General features: G+C 51.2%; 1 protein-coding gene across 3 annotated transcripts in view; it reads right to left on the reverse strand.

Moving 5' to 3' along the window:
• Window positions 1-17,936, reverse strand: part of ankrd52a (ankyrin repeat domain 52a) — a 99,285-nt gene that overhangs the window by 6,998 nt on the left and 74,351 nt on the right. For 2 of the 3 annotated variants that reach the window (XM_070869730.1, XM_070869728.1), the window contains exons 18-25: window positions 16,710-16,911; window positions 12,802-12,889; window positions 9,910-10,027; window positions 8,680-8,899; window positions 6,907-6,994; window positions 6,656-6,739; window positions 2,177-2,322; window positions 1,223-1,305 (exon numbers count right to left, since the gene is read on the reverse strand). In XM_070869730.1, coding sequence (XP_070725831.1) covers window positions 1,223-1,305; window positions 2,177-2,322; window positions 6,656-6,739; window positions 6,907-6,994; window positions 8,680-8,899; window positions 9,910-10,027; window positions 12,802-12,889; window positions 16,710-16,911 — 1,029 coding nt within the window. The remainder of the gene's footprint in view (window positions 1-1,222; window positions 1,306-2,176; window positions 2,323-6,655; window positions 6,740-6,906; window positions 6,995-8,679; window positions 8,900-9,909; window positions 10,028-12,801; window positions 12,890-16,709; window positions 16,912-17,936) is intronic. The other variant, XM_070869729.1, reaches the window with a different exon arrangement.

Below are 17,936 nucleotides of genomic sequence, written 5' to 3' on the forward strand. Positions count from 1 at the left end.
CCTACATTCTATCTCAGGTGGGACCCTACATTCTATCTCAGGTGGGACCCTACATTCTATCTCCGGTGGGACCCTACATTCTATCTCCGGTGGGACCCTACATTCTCTCTCCGGTGGGACCCTACATTCTATCTCCGGTGGGACCTTACATTCTATCTCCGGTGGGACCCTACATTCTATCTCAGGTGGGACCCTACATTCTCTCTCCGGTGGGACCCTACATTCTATCTCAGGTGGGACCCTACATTCTATCTCAGGTGGGACCCTCCATTCTATCTCAGGTGGGACCCTCCATTCTATCTCAGGTGGGACCCTACATTCCATCTCAGGTGGGACCCTACATTACATCTCAGGTGGGACCCGACATTCTATCTCAGGTGGGACCCTACATTCTATCTCCGGTGGGACCCTACATTCTCTCAGGTGGGACCCGACATTCTATCTCAGGTGGGACCCGACATTCTATCTCCGGTGGGACACGACATTCTATCTCCGGTGGGACACGACATTCTATCTCCGGTGGGACACGACATTCTATCTCCGGTGGGACACGACATTCTATCTCCGGTGGGACACGACATTCTATCTCAGGTGGGACCCTCCATTCTATCTCAGGTGGGACCCTACATTCTATCTCAGGTGGGACCCTACATTCTATCTCCGGTGGGACCCTACATTCTCTCTCCGGTGGGACCCTACATTCTATCTCCGGTGGGACCTTACATTCTATCTCCTGTGGGACCCTACATTCTATCTCAGGTGGGACCCTACATTCTCTCTCAGGTGGGACCCTACATTCTCTCTCAGGTGGGACCCTACATTCTATCTCAGGTGGGACCCTCCATTCTATCTCAGGTGGGACCCTCCATTCTATCTCAGGTGGGACCCTCCATTCTATCTCCGGTGGGACCCTACAGTCTATCTCAGGTGGGACCCTACATTCTATCTCAGGTGGGACCCTCCATTCTATCTCCGGTGGGACCCTACATTCTCTCTCCGGTGGGACCCTACATTCTGAGACACCCACTCAGGTGGACACAACATCACAAGTCCACCAATCTCGGACAGTGAGCTCCCGTCATGACCTGCAGCATCAATCCCTCCCCTCTTGCTCTTTCGGCACGCTGTTTGCCACATCATTTTCTCATCCCTGCAAACCGCAGAGAGAGGGGTGTTTTCTTGGGAGGGGTCCGGCCGGCCGGATAGTGAGCTGGAGGCTAACCTTGCTGCAGGCCAAGTGTAGAGCTGTGTTCTTGTTGACATCGTGCAGTGTCAAATCAGCACTCGCTCTGTGTAGCAGAACTTCTGGAACAAACAGAAAGCTTTATTTTAAATTTGCATCTTGCTTTGTGCCAATGCGCGTGTGTGCCTACGTTTAGTACATGCACACACACGGGTGCAATGCTGCATATTTGTGCACAGAGCATTTTCTACATTTAGAAGACTATGTTCCTATTTATTTGGAGATTGAGTAGACCGGGCCGATATTCTCTGGAGTTTGGAAGAATGAGAGGTGATCCCATTGAAACATACCAGATTCTGAGGGGGATTGACAGGGTAGATGCTGAGAGGATGTTTCCCCCGGGCTGGGGAGTCTAGAACCAGGGGTCACACAGTCTCAGGATAAGGGGTCAGCCATTGAGGACTGAGATGAGGAGAAATTTCTTCACTCAGAGGGGGGTGAATCTTTGGAATTCTCTGCCCCAGAGGGCTGTGGAGGCTCAGTCGTTGAGTATACTCAAGGCTGAGATCGATAGAGTTTTGAACACCAGGGGAATCGAGGGGTGCGGGAATAGTGCGGGAATAGTGCGGGAAGATGGGAGTTGAGGTCGAAGATCAGCCATGATCTTATTGAATGGCGGAGCAGGCTCGAGGGGCCGAATGGCCAACTCCTGCTCCTATTTCTTACGTTGCGATCTCACTGTATGGCTTCTGACACCAGGCATGTCGGCACCCGTGGGAGGCAGAAACTGGGAGAGCCAAGTGGAAAGGGGCGCAAAATAAAATCTTTAAAAACAAATACACACTCAGTAAGAATTGCACTGGTTTTAACAGCGAATCTGGAAGTCAGACAGGCAAGTGGGGCCGAGTTTATTCCACTGAGCTGCATGTCAGGCTCCAGAGAATATCCCGCTCTGGACTCGTTGCACAATTCCTCAGACAAACCATCACCCACCGACAATCTTGGTGTGTCCCTGTTCGGCTGCCATCATGAGTGGCGTCCTCCCCATTCCGTCGGTCGCGTCCACCCGGGCTCTGTGGCCCAGGAGCAGCTGCAAGCATGGCACGTGGTTCGAGAAGGCAGCCGCATGGAGGGGGGTCCTGCCAAGGAAGGGCAAAAAGAACACGGGTGTCACCGAGCAGCACCAACGGCAGACTGACCCAACGCATCACCGAACACGCACAGCCCACCAGCTCGGGGGCGGGGGGGGGGTTAATGGAAATCAGTGATCACGGATGTATGAAAGGGAAATCACGTTTGATAAATCTGCTGTAGAGTTTTTCCAAGTTGTAACTAGCAGAATGTATGGTGTATTTGGATTTTCAGAAGGCATTCGATAAGGTGCCACACAAGAGGTTAACATAAGAAATAAGAGCAGGAGTAGGCCCAACTGGCCCCTCGAGCCTGCTCCGCCATTAAATAAGATCATGGACTCAGCTCCACTTCCCTGCCCGTTCCCCATCACCCTTATCGCTCAAAAATCTGTCTCTCTCCACCTTAAGTATATTCAATGACCCAGCCTCCACAACTCTTTGAGGCAGAGAATTCCACAGATTTACAACCCTCTGAGAGAAGAAATTCCTCCTCATCTCAGTTATAAATGGGCGGCCCTTTATTCTGAAACTATGCCCCCTAGTTCTAGATGCCCCCTAGTTCTAGATTCCCCCACGAGGGGAAACATCCTCTCTGCATCTATCCTGTCCAGCCCCCTCAGTATCTTACACGTTTCAATAAGATCACCTCTCATTCTTCTAAACTCCAATGAGTAGACCCAACCTGCTCAACCTTTCTTCATAAGTCAACCCTTTCATCTCAGGAATCAACCGAGTGAACTAGTTCTCTGAACTGCCTCCAATGCAAGTATATCCCTCCTTAAATGAGACCAAAACTGTATGCAGTACTCGACAGGTTATTAAACAAAATTGGGGCTGTCGGGATTGGGGGTAATATACTAGCATGGACTGAGGATTGGTTAACGCACAGAAAACAGAGAGTTGGAATAAAGGGGTAATTTTCGGGTTGGCAGGTTGGCAACTCGTGGGGTGCCGCAGGGATCAGTGCTGGGGCCCCAGCTATTCACAATCTATATCAATGATTTGGATGAAGGGACCGAGTGTAATATATCCAAGTTTGCTGATGATACAAAGCCAGGTGGGAATGTAAGTTGTGAGTTGGATGCAAAGAGGCTTCAAGGGGATAGAGACAGGCTCAGTGAGTGGGCAAGAACATGGCAAATGGAATATAATGTGGAGAAATATGACGTTATCCACTTTGGTCGGAAACATAGAAAAGCAGAGTATTATTTAAATGGTGAGAGATTGGGAAATGTTGGTGTTCAGAGGGACCTGGGTGTCCTTGTACACCAATCACTGAAAGTTAACCTGCAGGTACAGCAAGTGATTAGAGAAAATGGTATGCTGGCCTTTATTACAGGAGGATTTGAGTATAAGAGTAAAGATGTCTTACTGCAATTATACAGGGCCCTGGTGAGACCACACCTGGAGTATTGTGTACAGTGTTGGTCTCCTTACCTAAAGAAGGATATACTTGCCATAGAGGGAGTGCAACGAAGGTTCACCAGACTGATTCCTGGGATGGGGGGATTGTCCTATGAGGAGAGATTGAGCAGACTGGGCCAATACGCTCTAGAATTTAGAAGAATGAGAGGTGATCTAATTGAAACATACCAGATTCTGAGGGGGATTGACAGGGTAGAAGCAGGGAGGATGTTTCCCCCGGGCTGGGGAGTCTGGAACCAGGGGTCACAGTCTCAGGATTTAGGACCATTTAGGACTGAGATGAGGAGGAATTTCTTCACTCAGAGAGGGGTGAATCTTTGGAATTCTCTGCCCCAGAGGGTTGTGGAGACTCAGTCGTTGAGTATATTCAAGGCTGAGATCGATAGATTTTTGGATATTAAGTTAATCGAGGGATATGGGGATAGTGTAGGTAAGCGGAGCTGAGGTAGAAGATCAGCCGTGATCAGAGGGGTCCCTCTCCGGGGATAATGGAAATCAGTTACTAATTAAGTATCAATCTGGTTCTTAAATGCTTGAAGCTTTACCCCATTCACGAGCATAAAACAATTTGGAGAATGAAAAAAAATGTCTTACATTCACTGAGAAAAAGAAATAAAATACAAATAAAAATACGAGAAATCCTACATTTACGCAATTCCTGATCACACTGAAACTTCCCACAGCCCCTCAGAGAATGCAAGAGCTCAAGAATGATTATGTAGGGCAATGCACCAGCACTGGGCTACTTACAAGGAGTTGGTTGAAAGATAAATATAGGCCAGGACACCGTGGAGAACTCACCCGCACTTCTTCAATCTAGCGGAGGAGGGATCGTTTACATCCACCCGTGAGGGGAGACGGGCCTTGATTTAACGTCTCATCTAAAACACGGCCTCTGACAGTGCGGCGCTCCCTCAGTACTGCCCCACCGACAGTGCGGCGCTCCCTCAGTACTGCCCCACCGACAGTGCGGCGCTCCCTCAGTACTGCCCCACCGACAGTGCGGCGCTCCCTCAGTACTGCACCTCCGACAGTGGGGCGCTCCCTCAGTACTGCACCTCCGACAGTGCGGCACTCCCTCAGTACTGCACCTCCGACAGTGCGGCGCTCCCTCAGTACTGCCCCACCGACAGTGCGGCACTCCCTCAGTACTGCACCTCCGACAGTGGGGCGCTCCCTCAGTACTGCACCTCCGACAGTGCGGCGCTCCCTCAGTACTGCCCCACCGACAGTGCGGCACTCCCTCAGTATGCACCTCCGACAGTATGGCACTCCCTCAGTACTGCCCCACCGACAGTGCGGCACTCCCTCAGTATGCACCTCCGACAGTATGGCACTCCCTCAGTACTGCCCCTCCGATAGTACGGCACTCCCCCAGTACTGATCCTATGACAGTGCGGCAGTCCCCCAGTACTGCACCTCCGACAGTACTGAACTCCCCCAGTACTGCCCCTCCGACAGTACGGCACTCCCCCAGTACTGCCCCTATGACAGTGCGGCACTCCCCCAGTACTGCCCCTATGACAGTGCGGCACTCCCCCAGTACTGCCCCTATGACAGTGCGGAACTCCCCCAGTACTGCACCTATGACAGTGCGGCACTCCCCCAGTACTGCACCTCCGACAGTACTGAACTCCCCCAGTACTGCCCCTCCGACAGTGCGGCACTCCCTCAGTACTGCACCTCCGACAGTATGGCACTCCCTCAGTACTGCCCCACCGACAGTGCGGCGCTCCCTCAGTACTGCCCCTCCGACAGTACGGCACTCCCCCAGTACTGATCCTATGACAGTGCGGCACTCCCCCAGTACTGCACCTCCGACAGTACTGAACTCCCCCAGTACTGCCCCTCCGACAGTACGGCACTCCCCCAGTACTGCCCCTATGACATTGCGGTACTCCCCCAGTACTGCCCCTATGACAGTGCGGCACTCCCCCAGTACTGCCCCTATGACAGTGCGGAACTCCCCCAGTACTGCACCTATGACAGTGCGGCACTCCCCCAGTACTGCACTCCCCAGTACTGCCCCTATGACAGTGTAGCACTCCCCCAGTACTGCCCTCCCCCAGTACTGCCCTCCCCCAGTACTGCCCCATGACAGTGCAGCACTCCCTCAGTACTGCCCCTATGACAGTGCGGCACTCCCCCAGTACTGCCCCTATGACAGTGCGGCACTCCCCCAGTACTGCCCCTATGACAGTGCGGCACTCCCCCAGTACTGCCCCTATGACAGTGCGGCACTCCCCCAGTACTGCCCCTATGACAGTGCGGCGCTCCCTCAGTACTGCCCCACCGACAGTGCGGCACTCCCCCAGTACTGCCCCACAGACAGTGCGGCACTCCCTCAGTACTGCCCCTCCGACAGTGCGGCGCTCCCTCAGTACTGCCCCTCCGACAGTGCGGCACTCCCTCAGTACTGCCCCTCCGACAGTACGGCACTCCCCCAGTACTGCCCCTATGACAGTGCGGCACTCCCCCAGTACTGCCCCTATGACAGTGCGGCACTCCCCCAGTACTGCCCCTATGACATTGCGGCACTCCCCCAGTACTGCCCCTATGACAGTGCGGCACTCCCCCAGTACTGCCCCTATGACAGTGCGGCACTCCCCCAGTACTGCCCCTATGACAGTACTGCACTCCCCCAGTACTGCCCCTATTACAGTGCGGCACTCCCCCAGTACTGCCCCTATGACAGTACTGCACTCCCCCAGTACTGCCCCTGTGACAGTACTGCACTCCCCCAGTACTGCCCCTATTACAGTGCGGCACTCCCCCAGTACTGCACTCCCCAGTACTGCCCCTATGACAGTGCGGCACTCCCCCAGTACTGCCTCTATGACAGTACTGCCCCTATGACAATGCGGCGATTGTGGGGTGGCGAATGGAGGCACAGTTTCACAGTAACATTCCCTACCTTCCTTTGGCATCATTGCTATTCACAATCTTGGCACCCAGGATGTCAATCAGCATTTGTGCAGCTCCATCGTGGCCATTTATTCTACAGACGAGAGGTGGGGGGAGGGGGGGGGGGCAGGGAGAAGAAGAAAAAGTGAGTGGGAAGGGTTTAATTGACAGTAACGGTCCTGGAGAATGCAGAGAATGGGGTACACAGAGGCAGTTAGGCCTCTCCTTGGGAAAAGCGTTAGGTACAAGAAGGTGACTTACACAGCACAGTGCAGTGGACTGAAAGGATCTCCCTCGAGGTTAGACAACAGTTCGTGTTCAAGTAGTAATTCCAAGCAGTCTTCATGACCTGAAGCACAGGAATGAAAGTCACACTGACAGGGCCAACAGAAAATTAAGTTTCAAGTAACAACATAAGAAATAGGAGCAGGAGTAGGCCATTCGGCCCCTCGAGCCTGCTCCGCCATTCAATAAGATCATGGACTCAGCTCCACTTCCCCGCCCGCTCCCCATAACCCTTCACTCCCTTATCGCTCAAAAATCTGTCTATCTCCGCCTTAAATATATTCAATGTCCCAGCCTCCACAGCTCTGTGGGGCAGAGAATTCCACAGATTTACAACCCTCTGAGAGAAGAAATTCCTCCTCATCTCCATCTTAAATGAGCGGCCCCTTATTCTGAGACTATGCCCCCTTGTTTTAGTTTCCCCTATGAGTGAAAATATCCTCTCTGCATCCACCTTGTCAAGCCCCCTCATTACCTTATACGTTTCGATAAGATCACCTCTCATTCTTCTGAATTCCAATGAGTAGAGGCCCAACCTACTCAACCTTTCTTCATAAGTCAACCCCCTCATCCCCGGAATCAACCGAGTGAACCTTCTCTTAACTGCCTCCACTGCAAGTATATCCTTCCTTAATTAAGGAGACCCAAACTGTACGCAGTACTCCAGGTGTGGCCTCACCAATACCCTGTACAGCTGTAGCAGGAGACAGTGAGAAAGAAGTCACTGTCAATGTTCCCTGGAAGCTGCTGTTTGTTCTCCACGGCCTGTACCTTTTAATGTGCGGTCCCTTTAAATATTTGCTGCGCCATTCAATAAGATCATGGCTGATCTGATCTTGGCCTCAACTCCACTTCCCTGCCCGCTCCCCATAACCTTTGACTCCCTTATCCCCTGTGTCCTGGGGCCAATATTTATCCCTCAATCAACATAACAAAAAAAATTATCTGCTCATTATCACATTGCTGTTTGTGGGAGCTTGCTGCCGCGTTTCCTACATTACAATAGTGACTATACTTCATTGTAAAGCGCTTTGAGACGTCAGGTGGTGGTGAAAGGCACAGCTCAAGTCGCTGGAGAAATACCACCAACGATGCCTCCGCAAGATTCTACAAATCCCCTGGGAGGACAGACGCACCAACGTTAGCGTCCTCGACCAGGCCAACATCCCCAGCATTGAAGCACTGACTAAACTCGACCAGCTCCGCTGGGCAGGGCCACATTGTCCGCATGTCCCCCACACACGAGACTCCCAAAGCAAGCGCTCTACTCGGAACTCCTTCACGGCAAACGAGCCAAAGGTGGGCAGAGGAAACGTTACAAGGGACCACCCTCAAAGCCTCCCTGATAAAGTGCAACATCCCCACCGACACCTGGGAGTCCCTGGCCCAAAGACCAGTCCGCCCTAAGTGGAGGAAGTGCATCCGGGAGGGCGCTGAGCACCTCGAGTCTCATCGCCGAGAGCGTGCAGAAACCAAGCGCAGGCAGCGGAAGGAGCGTGCGGCAAACCAGTCCCACCCTCCCCTTCCCTCAACGTCTGTCTGTCCCACCTGTGACAGGGACTGTGGTTCCCGTATTGGACTGTTCAGCCACCTAAGGACTCGTGTTTAGAGTGGAAGCAAGTCTTCCTCGATCCCGAGGGACTGCCGATGATGATATAAATCCAAGTCTGTCTTTCTTTTTGGGTGATCTGCGTGTGACCTGCGATCCAAATCATAGAGTGTAAAGGGTGAGTATGTCCTCGGCCTTACCTTTATAACAGCCCCAGTGTAAAGGTGTGTAGCCGCAATAGTCCTGCAGGGAGTCCAAAGGATCAGCGGAAAGTGCTGCCTGCAGCAAGATCCCCAGGATGTTGGCGTGCCCACAGGCAGCGGCAAAGTGCAAGGGCGTCCGACCTTTGACATCTCGGCACAGGCCAAACGCCTGGTGATCGAGCAGAGCTGCGACCGAGTCCTCGCACCCCTGGACCGCCTGGAATGGGGGAACACAGACATTAGGAGGCAGCGGGCAAGGGCCCTAGCTCGGAAATAAAAACAGCGAATGCTGGAAATACTCAGCGGGTCAGGCAGCGTCTGTGGAGAGAGAAACAGGGTTAAGGTTTCGAGTCGGCCCTTGGTCAGAACTGGAGAAGTTCGAGATGCAACAGATTGTTGTGGTGGTGCCGGGGCAGTGAAAGGGGGAAGAGGAGGGAATAACAAAAGGGAAGGTCGGTGATAGGGTGGAAGGCAGGAGAGATTAGAGACACAAAAGGGATGATGGGCAAAACTGAGCTGGTAACGGGACAAGTTAGGAAACAAAAGATGAGTCGAGATGGGGAGTGAATGGCAGAATAATTACCAGCTGCCGCGGGAAAGAGAATAAAAGGGGGGGTTGTAAACAAAAAAGGGAAGATAGGGAACAAAATGTGGGCAGAGGTTACGGTCTGAAATTGTTGAACTCGATGTTGAGTCCAGAAGGCTGTAAAGTGCCTAAATGAAAGATGAGGTGCTGTTCCTCGAGCTTGCGTTGAAACAGTGTAGGAGACCGAGGACGGAGAGGTCAGAGTGGAGAATTAAAGTGACAGGCGACCGGAAGCTCAGGGTCACACTTACGGACTGAACGGAGGTGCTCCGCAAAGCGGTCACCCAATCTACGCTTGGTCTCCCCAATGTAGAGGAGACCACACCGTGAGCAGCGAATACAGTGTACTAACTTGTGAGAAGTACAAGTAAATCGCTGTTTCACCTGGAAGGAGTGTTTGGGTCCCTGGATAGTGGGAAGGGAGGGGGTAAAAGGGCAGGTGTTGCATCTCCTGTGCTTGCACGGGAAGGTGCTGTGGGAAGGGGAGGGGGTGATCGCGGAGTAGACCAGGGTGTCGTGGAGGGAGTGGTCCCAACTCCCCCGACGCTCGCCCCCACCAGACGCGCACACCCTTACACAGCTCACGCTCGAGGAGTGACAGCGGCTGCCCTCTCCCTCAGCGACAAACATCTCGGACTCACCGCGCGATGCAGGGCTGTTCGCCCCCGTTTATCAGCAGCATCGGTCGTGGCTCCTTTCTCCAACAGTAGGTGAATGCAGTCTATGTGTCCATTGGTCACGGCCAGCATCACTGCAGTCCTGAGCAGAGAGAGAGTGAGTGAGTGAGTGAATCAGCCGGCAGGCAGCCTGTGGCACAAGAGCTTAACTGGCCTCGACTACCTCCACACACCCCCCCGCACCACAAAATCTGGCCATCGGCAGTGGTATCAAAACCCCCACAGCTCACTCATCAGAAGGTTGTGGGTTCAAGTCACATCCAGAAACCTGAACATAATCTGGGCTGACATTCCCAGTGCAGGACTGAGGGAGCGCCGCACTGTCGGAGGGGCCGTACTGAGGGAGCGCCGCACTGTCGGAGGGGCGGTACTGAGGGAGTGTCGCACTGTCGGAGGGGCAGTACTGAGGGAGTGCTGCACTGTCGGAGGGGCAGTACTGAGGGAGCGCCGCACAGTCGGAGGGGCAGGACTGAGGGAGCTCTGCACTGTCGGAGGTAACATCTTTCAGGTAAGACATTAAACGGAGGTCCCATCTGCCCTCTCGGGTGGAAGTAAAAGATTCTGTGGCACGACATTGAATAAGAGGGAAGTTTTCCCGTGTGTCCTGGGGCCTGTATTTACTCCTAACCAACATCATAAAACTGGATTAGCGGGTCATTATCTCTATGGGAGCTTGCTGTGCGTTTCCTACATTACAACAGTGACCACATTTCAAAAAGTACTTCATTGGCTGTAAAGCTCTGTGGGACATCCTGGTGTCATGAAAGGTGCTATATAAATGCAAGTTCCCCCTTGCTTTCATGTGTCTAACTTGCCCAAGGCTGTCCACTCCTTGCTAAGATGGGATGCATCCAATTTTGACTTTTCTATTCATCAAAACCCCTCCTGATTGTGAACCCCTCTATTAAATCTCCCCCTTAACCTTCTCTGTTCCAAGGAGAACAACCCCAGCTTCTCCAGTCTCCCCACGTCACTGAAGTCCCTCATCCCCCCGGGACCATTCTGGTCAATCTCCCTCTGCACCCTCTCCCAGGCCTTCACACCCTCCCTACAGTGCGGGACCCAGAATTGGACACAATACCCCAGCTGGGGCCGAACCCAGCGACCTATAAAGGGTTGGTGTAACTTCATGCAGTGAGCCAGTACGTGCGACTGGGATCACTGCCATGACAATCGGGTTATGGTCACCCGGCCTTGAGGCGGGGGGTGGGGGATATTGGCCTCGGACGGGGATACAGCGTGGGTTTACCAGAATGATACCCGGACTCCAAGGGCCAAATTACAAGGAGAGATTACACAAACTGGGGTTGTATTCCCTGGAATTTAGGGGCTAGGGGGTGATCTGATGGGAGCTTAAGATATTTCGGGGAACAGATAGGGTAGAGAGAGAGAAACTGTTCCCGCTGGTTGGGGAGTCTGGAACTAGGGACAGAGTCTGAAAATTAGAGCCAGACCTTCCAGGACTGAAGTTGGGAAACATTTCTACACACAAAGGGTGGGAGAGGTTTGGGACTCTCTTCCGCAAACGGGAATTGATGCTGGGGTCAATTGTTAATTTTAAATCCGAGATTGATAGATTTCTGTTAACCAAAGGGTATTAAGGGATATGGGGCAAAGGCGGGTATATGGGGTTAGGTCACAGGTCAGCCACGATCTCATTGAGGGACTGAATGGCCTCCTCCTGTTCCTAATGTAACAGGCTCGAGGGGCTGAATGGCCTCCTCCTGTTCCTAATGTAACAGGCTCGAGGGGCTGAACGGCCTCCTCCTGTTCCTGTTGTAACAGGCTCGAAGAGGGCTGAATGGCCTCCTCCTGTTCCTAATGTAACAGGCTCGAGGGGCTGAATGGCCTCCTCCTGTTCCTAATGTAACAGGCTCGAGGGGCTGAATGGCCTCCTCCTGTTCCTAATGTAACAGGTTCGAGGGGCTGAATGGCCTCCTCCTGTTCCTAATGTAACAGGTTCGAGGGGCTGAATGGCCTCCTCCTGTTCCTAATGTAACAGGCTCGAGGGGCTGAATGGCCTCCTCCTGTTCCTAATGTAACAGGCTCGAAGAGGGCTGAATGGCCTCCTCCTGTTCCTAACTTAACAGGCTCGAGGGGCTGAATGGCCTCCTCCTGTTCCTAATGTAACAGGCTCGAGGGGCTGAACGGCCTCCTCCTGTTCCTAATGTAACAGGCTCAAGGGGCTGAACGGCCTCCTCCTCTTCCTAATGTAACAGGCTTGAGGGGCTGAATGGCCGCCTGCTGTTCCTAATGTAACAGGCTCGAGGGGCTGAATGGCCTCCGCCTGTTCCTAATGTAACAGGCTCGAGGGGCTGAACAGCATCCTCCTGTTCCTAATGTAACAGGCTCGAGGGACTGAATGGCCTCCTCCTGTTCCTAATGTAACAGGCTCGAGGGGCTGAATGGCCTCCTGTTCCTAATGTAACAGGCTCGAGGGGCTGAATGGCCACCTCCTGTTCCTAAGGTAACAGGCTCGAAGAGGGCTGAATGGCCTCCTCCTGTTCCTAATGTAACAGGCTCGAGGGGCTGAATGGCCTCCTGTTCGTAAGGTTTCAGGCTCGAGGGGCTGATCGGCCTCCTCCTGTTCCTAATGTAACAGGCTCGAGGGGCTGAACGGCCTCCTCCTGTTCCTAATGTAACAGACTCGAGGGACTGAACGGCCTCCTCCTGTTCCTAATGTAACAGGCTCGAGGGGCTGAATGGCCTCCTCCTGTTCCTAATGTAACAGGCTCAAGGGGCTGAATGGCCTCCTCCTGTTCCTATGTTCCTGCGCAAAGACGGGTTTGACATTAATGAAGGGGGCCTGTTTTACGGTACAGTTATGCAGCAGCGACAGGCGAGCAGCCGACTTACTGTCCTTGGGCGTCCATCGTGTCCAGTACCTCGGCATTCTCCGCGCTGTTGATCAACAAGTGCAAACAGTCAGTGCGGCCATTTGCAGCTATTCAATGATGGAGAGAGAACGAGAGAGAGAGAGAGAGGGAGAAAGAGAGAGAAAAGGAGTGTGAACGAGGCCGGAAAGGAAGGCGTAATCCAATTATTTTTAAACAAAACACGATATAGCGCGCCCAGTAATTTCACCCGGTACACAGGCCTATGGCAAGCTGCAGCAAATAGCAGTGAGAACTCAGAGTTACTGGACGCAAGCCAGGGTTTATACCATACAGGTTAAACCGCGACTGGCTCGAGTCCACCATTTATACCGCACAGGTTAAACCGCGAATGGCTCGAGTCCACCATTTATACCGCACAGGTTAAACCGCGACCGGCTCGAGTCCACCATTTATACCGCACAGGTTAAACCGCGACCGGCTCGAGTCCACCATTTATACCGCACAGGTTAAACCGCGACTGGCTGGTGTCCACGGTTTATAGCGTACAGGTTAAACCCGATTCAGAGACTAGGGTCCTGAACTTAAGGAAAGGTAACTTCGACGGTATGAGGCGTGAATTGGCTAGAATAGACTGGCGAATGATACTTAAAGGGTTGATGGTGGATAGGCAATGGCAAACATTTAAAGATCACATGGATGAACTACAACAATTGTACATCCCTGACTGGCGGAAAAATAAAACGGGGAAGGTGGCTCAACCGTGGCTAACAAGGGAAATTAGGGATAGTGTTAAATACAAGGAAGAGGCATATAAATTGGTCAGAAAAAGCAGCAAACCTGAGGACTGGGAGAAATTTAGAATTCAGCAGATGAGGACAAAGGGTTTAATTTTGAGGGGGAAAATAAGAGTATGAGAGTAAGCTTGCAGGGAACATAAAAACTGACTGCAAAAGCTTCCATAGATATGTGAAGAGAAAAAGATTAGGGAATGGGGTACTGAAGTTGCATGTTCAGCCATGAACTTATAGAATGGCGGTGCAGGCTAGAAGGGCCGAATGGCCTACTCTTGCACCTATTTTCTATGTTTCTAAGACAAGTGGAGGTCCCTTGCAGTCAGAATCAGGTGAATTTATAATGGGGAACACAGAACTGGCAGATCAATTGAACAAATACTTTGGTTCTGTCTTCACGAAGGAAGACACAAATAACTTTCCAGAAATACTAGGGGACCGAGGGTCTAGCGAGGAGGAGCTGAAGGAAATCCTTACTAATCAGGAAATTGTGTTAGGGAAATTGATGGGATTGAAGGCCAATAAATCCCCAGGGCCTGATAGTCTGCATCCCAAAATACTTAAAGAAGTGACCCCAGGAATAGTGGATGCATTTTCCAACTGTCTATCGACTCTGGATCAGTTCCTATGGACTGGAGGGTAGCTAATGTAACACCACTTTTTAAAAAAGGAGGGAGAGAGAAAACGGGTAATTATAGACCGGTTAGCCTGACATCAGTAGTGGGGAAAATGTTGGAATCAATTATTAAGGATGAAATAGCAGTACATTTGGAAAGCAGTGACAGGATCGGTCCAAGTCAGCATGGATTTATGAAAGGGAAATCATACTTGACAAATCTTCTAGAATTTTTTGAGGATGTAACTAGTAGAGTGGACAAGGGAGAACCAGTGGATGTGGTGTATTTGGACTTTCAAAAGGCTTTTGACAAGGTCCCACACAAGAGATTGGTGTACAAAATTAAAGCACATGGTATTGGGGGTAATGTATTGACGTGGATTGAGAACTGGTTGGCAGACAGGAAGCAGAGTCGGGATAAACGGGTCCTTTTCAGAATGGCAGGCAGTGACTAGTGGAGTACCGCATAAGTGCTGGGACCCCAGCTATTTACAATATACATTAATGATTTAGATGAAGGAATTGGAATTGAATGTAATATCTCCAAGTTTGCAGATGACACTAGGCTGGGTGGCAGTGTGAACTGTGAGGAGGATGCTAAGAGGCTGCAGGGTGACTTGGACAGGTTAGGTGAGAGGGCAAATGCATGGCAGATGCAGTATAATGTAGATAAATGTGAGGTTATCCACTTTGGTGGCAAAAACAGGAAGGCAGAATATTATCTGAATGGTGACAGATTAGGAAAAGGGGAGGTGCAACGAGACCTGGGTGTCATGGTACATCAGTCATTGAAAGTTGGCATGCAGGTACAGCAGGCGGTGAAGAAGGCAAATGGTATGTTGGCCTTCATAGCGAGAGGATTTGAGTATAGGAGCAGGGAGGTCTTACTGCAGTTGTACAGGGTCTTGGTGAGGCCACACCTTGAATATTCTGTACAGTTTTGGTCTCCTAATCTGAGGAAGGACATTCTTGCTATTGAAGGAGTGCAGCGAAGGTTCACCAAACTGATTCCCGAGATGGCAGGACTGACATATGAAGAAAGACTGGATCGACTAGGCTTATATTCACTGGAATTTAGAAGAATAAGAGGGGATCTCACAGAAACATAAATTTCTGACGGGATTGGACAGGTTAGATGCACAAAGAATGTTCCCGATGTTGGGGAAGTCCAGAACCAGGGATCACAGTCTAAGGATAAGGGGTAAGCCATTTAGGACTGAGATGAGGAAAAACTTCTTCACTCAGAGAATTGTGAACCTATGGAAATCTCTACCACAGAAAGTTGTTGAGGCCAGTTGGTTAGATATATTCAAAAGGGAGTTAGATGTGATCCTTACGGCTAAAGGGATCGGGGGTATGGAGAGAAAGCAGGAATGGGGTACTGAAGTTGCATGATCAGCCATGATCATATAGAATGGTGGTGCAGGCTCGAAGGGCCGAATGGCCTACTCCTGCACCTATTTTCTATGTTTCGATGTACACGGTTTATAGAGCACAAGTTAAACCACGATTGGCTGGAGTCCACAGTTTATACCGTACAATATAAACCGCTATTGGCTGGTGTCCACGGTTTATACCGTACAAGTCAAACCGCGATTGGCAGGTGTCCACGGTTTATAGAGCACAGGTTAAACCGCGATTGGCTGGTGTCCACGGTTTATAGAGCACAGGTTAAACCGCGATTGGCTGTACTCCACGGTTTATAGAGCATAGGTTAAACTGCGATTGGCTGTACTCCACGGTTTATAGAGCACAGGTTAAACTGCGATTGGCTGTACTCCACGGTTTATAGAGCATAGGTTAAACTGCGATTGGCTGTACTCCACGGTTTATAGAGCATAGGTTAAACTGCGATTGGCTGTACTCCACGGTTTATAGAGCACAGGTTAAACTGCGATTGGCTGTACTCCACGGTTTATAGAGCACAGGTTAAACTGCGATTGGCTGTACTCCACGGTTTATAGAGCACAGGTTAAACTGCGATTGGCTGTACTCCACGGTTTATAGAGCATAGATTAAACCGCGATTGGCTGGTGTCCACAGTTTATACCGTACAATATAAACCGCGATTGGCTGGTGTCCACGGTTTATATCGTACAAGTCAAACCGCGATTGGCTGGTGTCCACAGTTTATACCGTACAAGTCAAACCGCGATTGGCTGGTGTCCACGGTTTATAGAGCACAGGTTAAACCGCGATTGGCAGGTGTCCACAGTTTATACCGTACAAGTCAAACCGCGATTGGCTGGTGTCCACGGTTTATAGAGCACAGGTTAAACTGCGATTGGCTGGTGTCCACGGTTTATAGAGCACAGGTTAAACTGCGATTGGCTGGTGTCCACGGTTTATAGAGCACAGGTTAAACCGCGATTGGCTGGTGTCCACGGTTTATAGAGCACAGGTTAAACCCCAATCGGCTGTACTCCACGGTTTATAGAGCACAGGTTAAACTGCGATTGGCTGTACTCCACGGTTTACACCCCCTTCCCCCCTGGTAGGAGGTTGGCGCTTCTGTCGTACCTGCAACATGAAGCGAGGTTCCTTTGGTTAGCCGGTCCTTGACCAGAATGGACGCTCCGTGCCTGGTCAGGATCTCCACGCAGTCCGTGTGCCCCCTCTGAGCCGCCACGTACAGTGGCGTACGTCCGCTGCGGTCTCTCGCGTCCAAATTCACCAGGGTCTCCACCAGTACTTTCAGGGCCTCGTGGTGGCCGTTGTAAGCCTGCAGAGAAAAGAAGGGTTTTAGGACCAGGCAGAAACTGTTTTCTTTGTCCCCCGACAGACACTGACACATGATGCAAGATTTTTCCCCTTCCATAGGAACAGGAGGAGGCCATTCAGCCCCTCGAGCCTGTTACATTAGGAACAGGAGGAGGCCATTCAGCCCCTCGAGCCTGTTACATTAGGAACAGGAGGAGGCCATTCAGCCCCTCGAGCCTGTTACATTAGGAACAGGAGGAGGCCATTCAGCCCCTCGAGCCTGTTACATTAGGAACAGGAGGAGGCCATTCAGCCCCTCGAGCCTGTTACATTAGGAACAATCAAGCAGACGCAGCATGGATTCATGAAAGGGAAATCATGTTTAACTAACTTACTGGAATTCTTTGAGGATATACCGAGCATGGTGGATAGAGGTGTACCGATGGATGTGGTGTATTTAGATTTCTAAAAGGCATTCGATAAGGTGCCACACAAAAGGTTACTGCAGAAGATAAAGGTACGCGGAGTCAGAGGAAATGTATTAGCATGGATAGAAAATTGGCTGGTGAACAGAAAGCAGAGAGTCGGGATAAATGGGTCCTTTTCGGGTTGGAAATCGGTGGTTAGTGGTGTGCCACAGGGATCAGTGCTGGGACCACAACTGTTTACAATATACATAGATGACCTGGAAGAGGGGACAGAGTGTAGTGCAACAAAATTTGCAGATGACACTAAGATTAGTGGGAAAGCGGGTTGTGTAGAGGACACAGAGAGGCTGCAAAGAGATTTAGATAGGTTAAGCGAATGGGCTAAGGTTTGGCAGATGGAATACAATGTCAGAAAGTGTGAGGTCATCCACCTTGGGGAAAAAAAACAGTAAAAGGGAATATTATTTGAATGGGGAGAAATTACAGCATGCTGCGGTGCAGAGGGACCTGGGGGTCCTTGTGCATGAATCCCAAAAAGTTAGTTTGCAGGTGCAGCAGGTAATCAGGAAGGCGAATGGAATGTTGGCCTTCATTGCGAGAGGGATGGAGTACAAAAGCA

Source organism: Pristiophorus japonicus, chromosome X (genome assembly GCF_044704955.1).
Source record: "Pristiophorus japonicus isolate sPriJap1 chromosome X, sPriJap1.hap1, whole genome shotgun sequence".
NCBI lineage: Eukaryota > Metazoa > Chordata > Chondrichthyes > Pristiophoridae > Pristiophorus > Pristiophorus japonicus.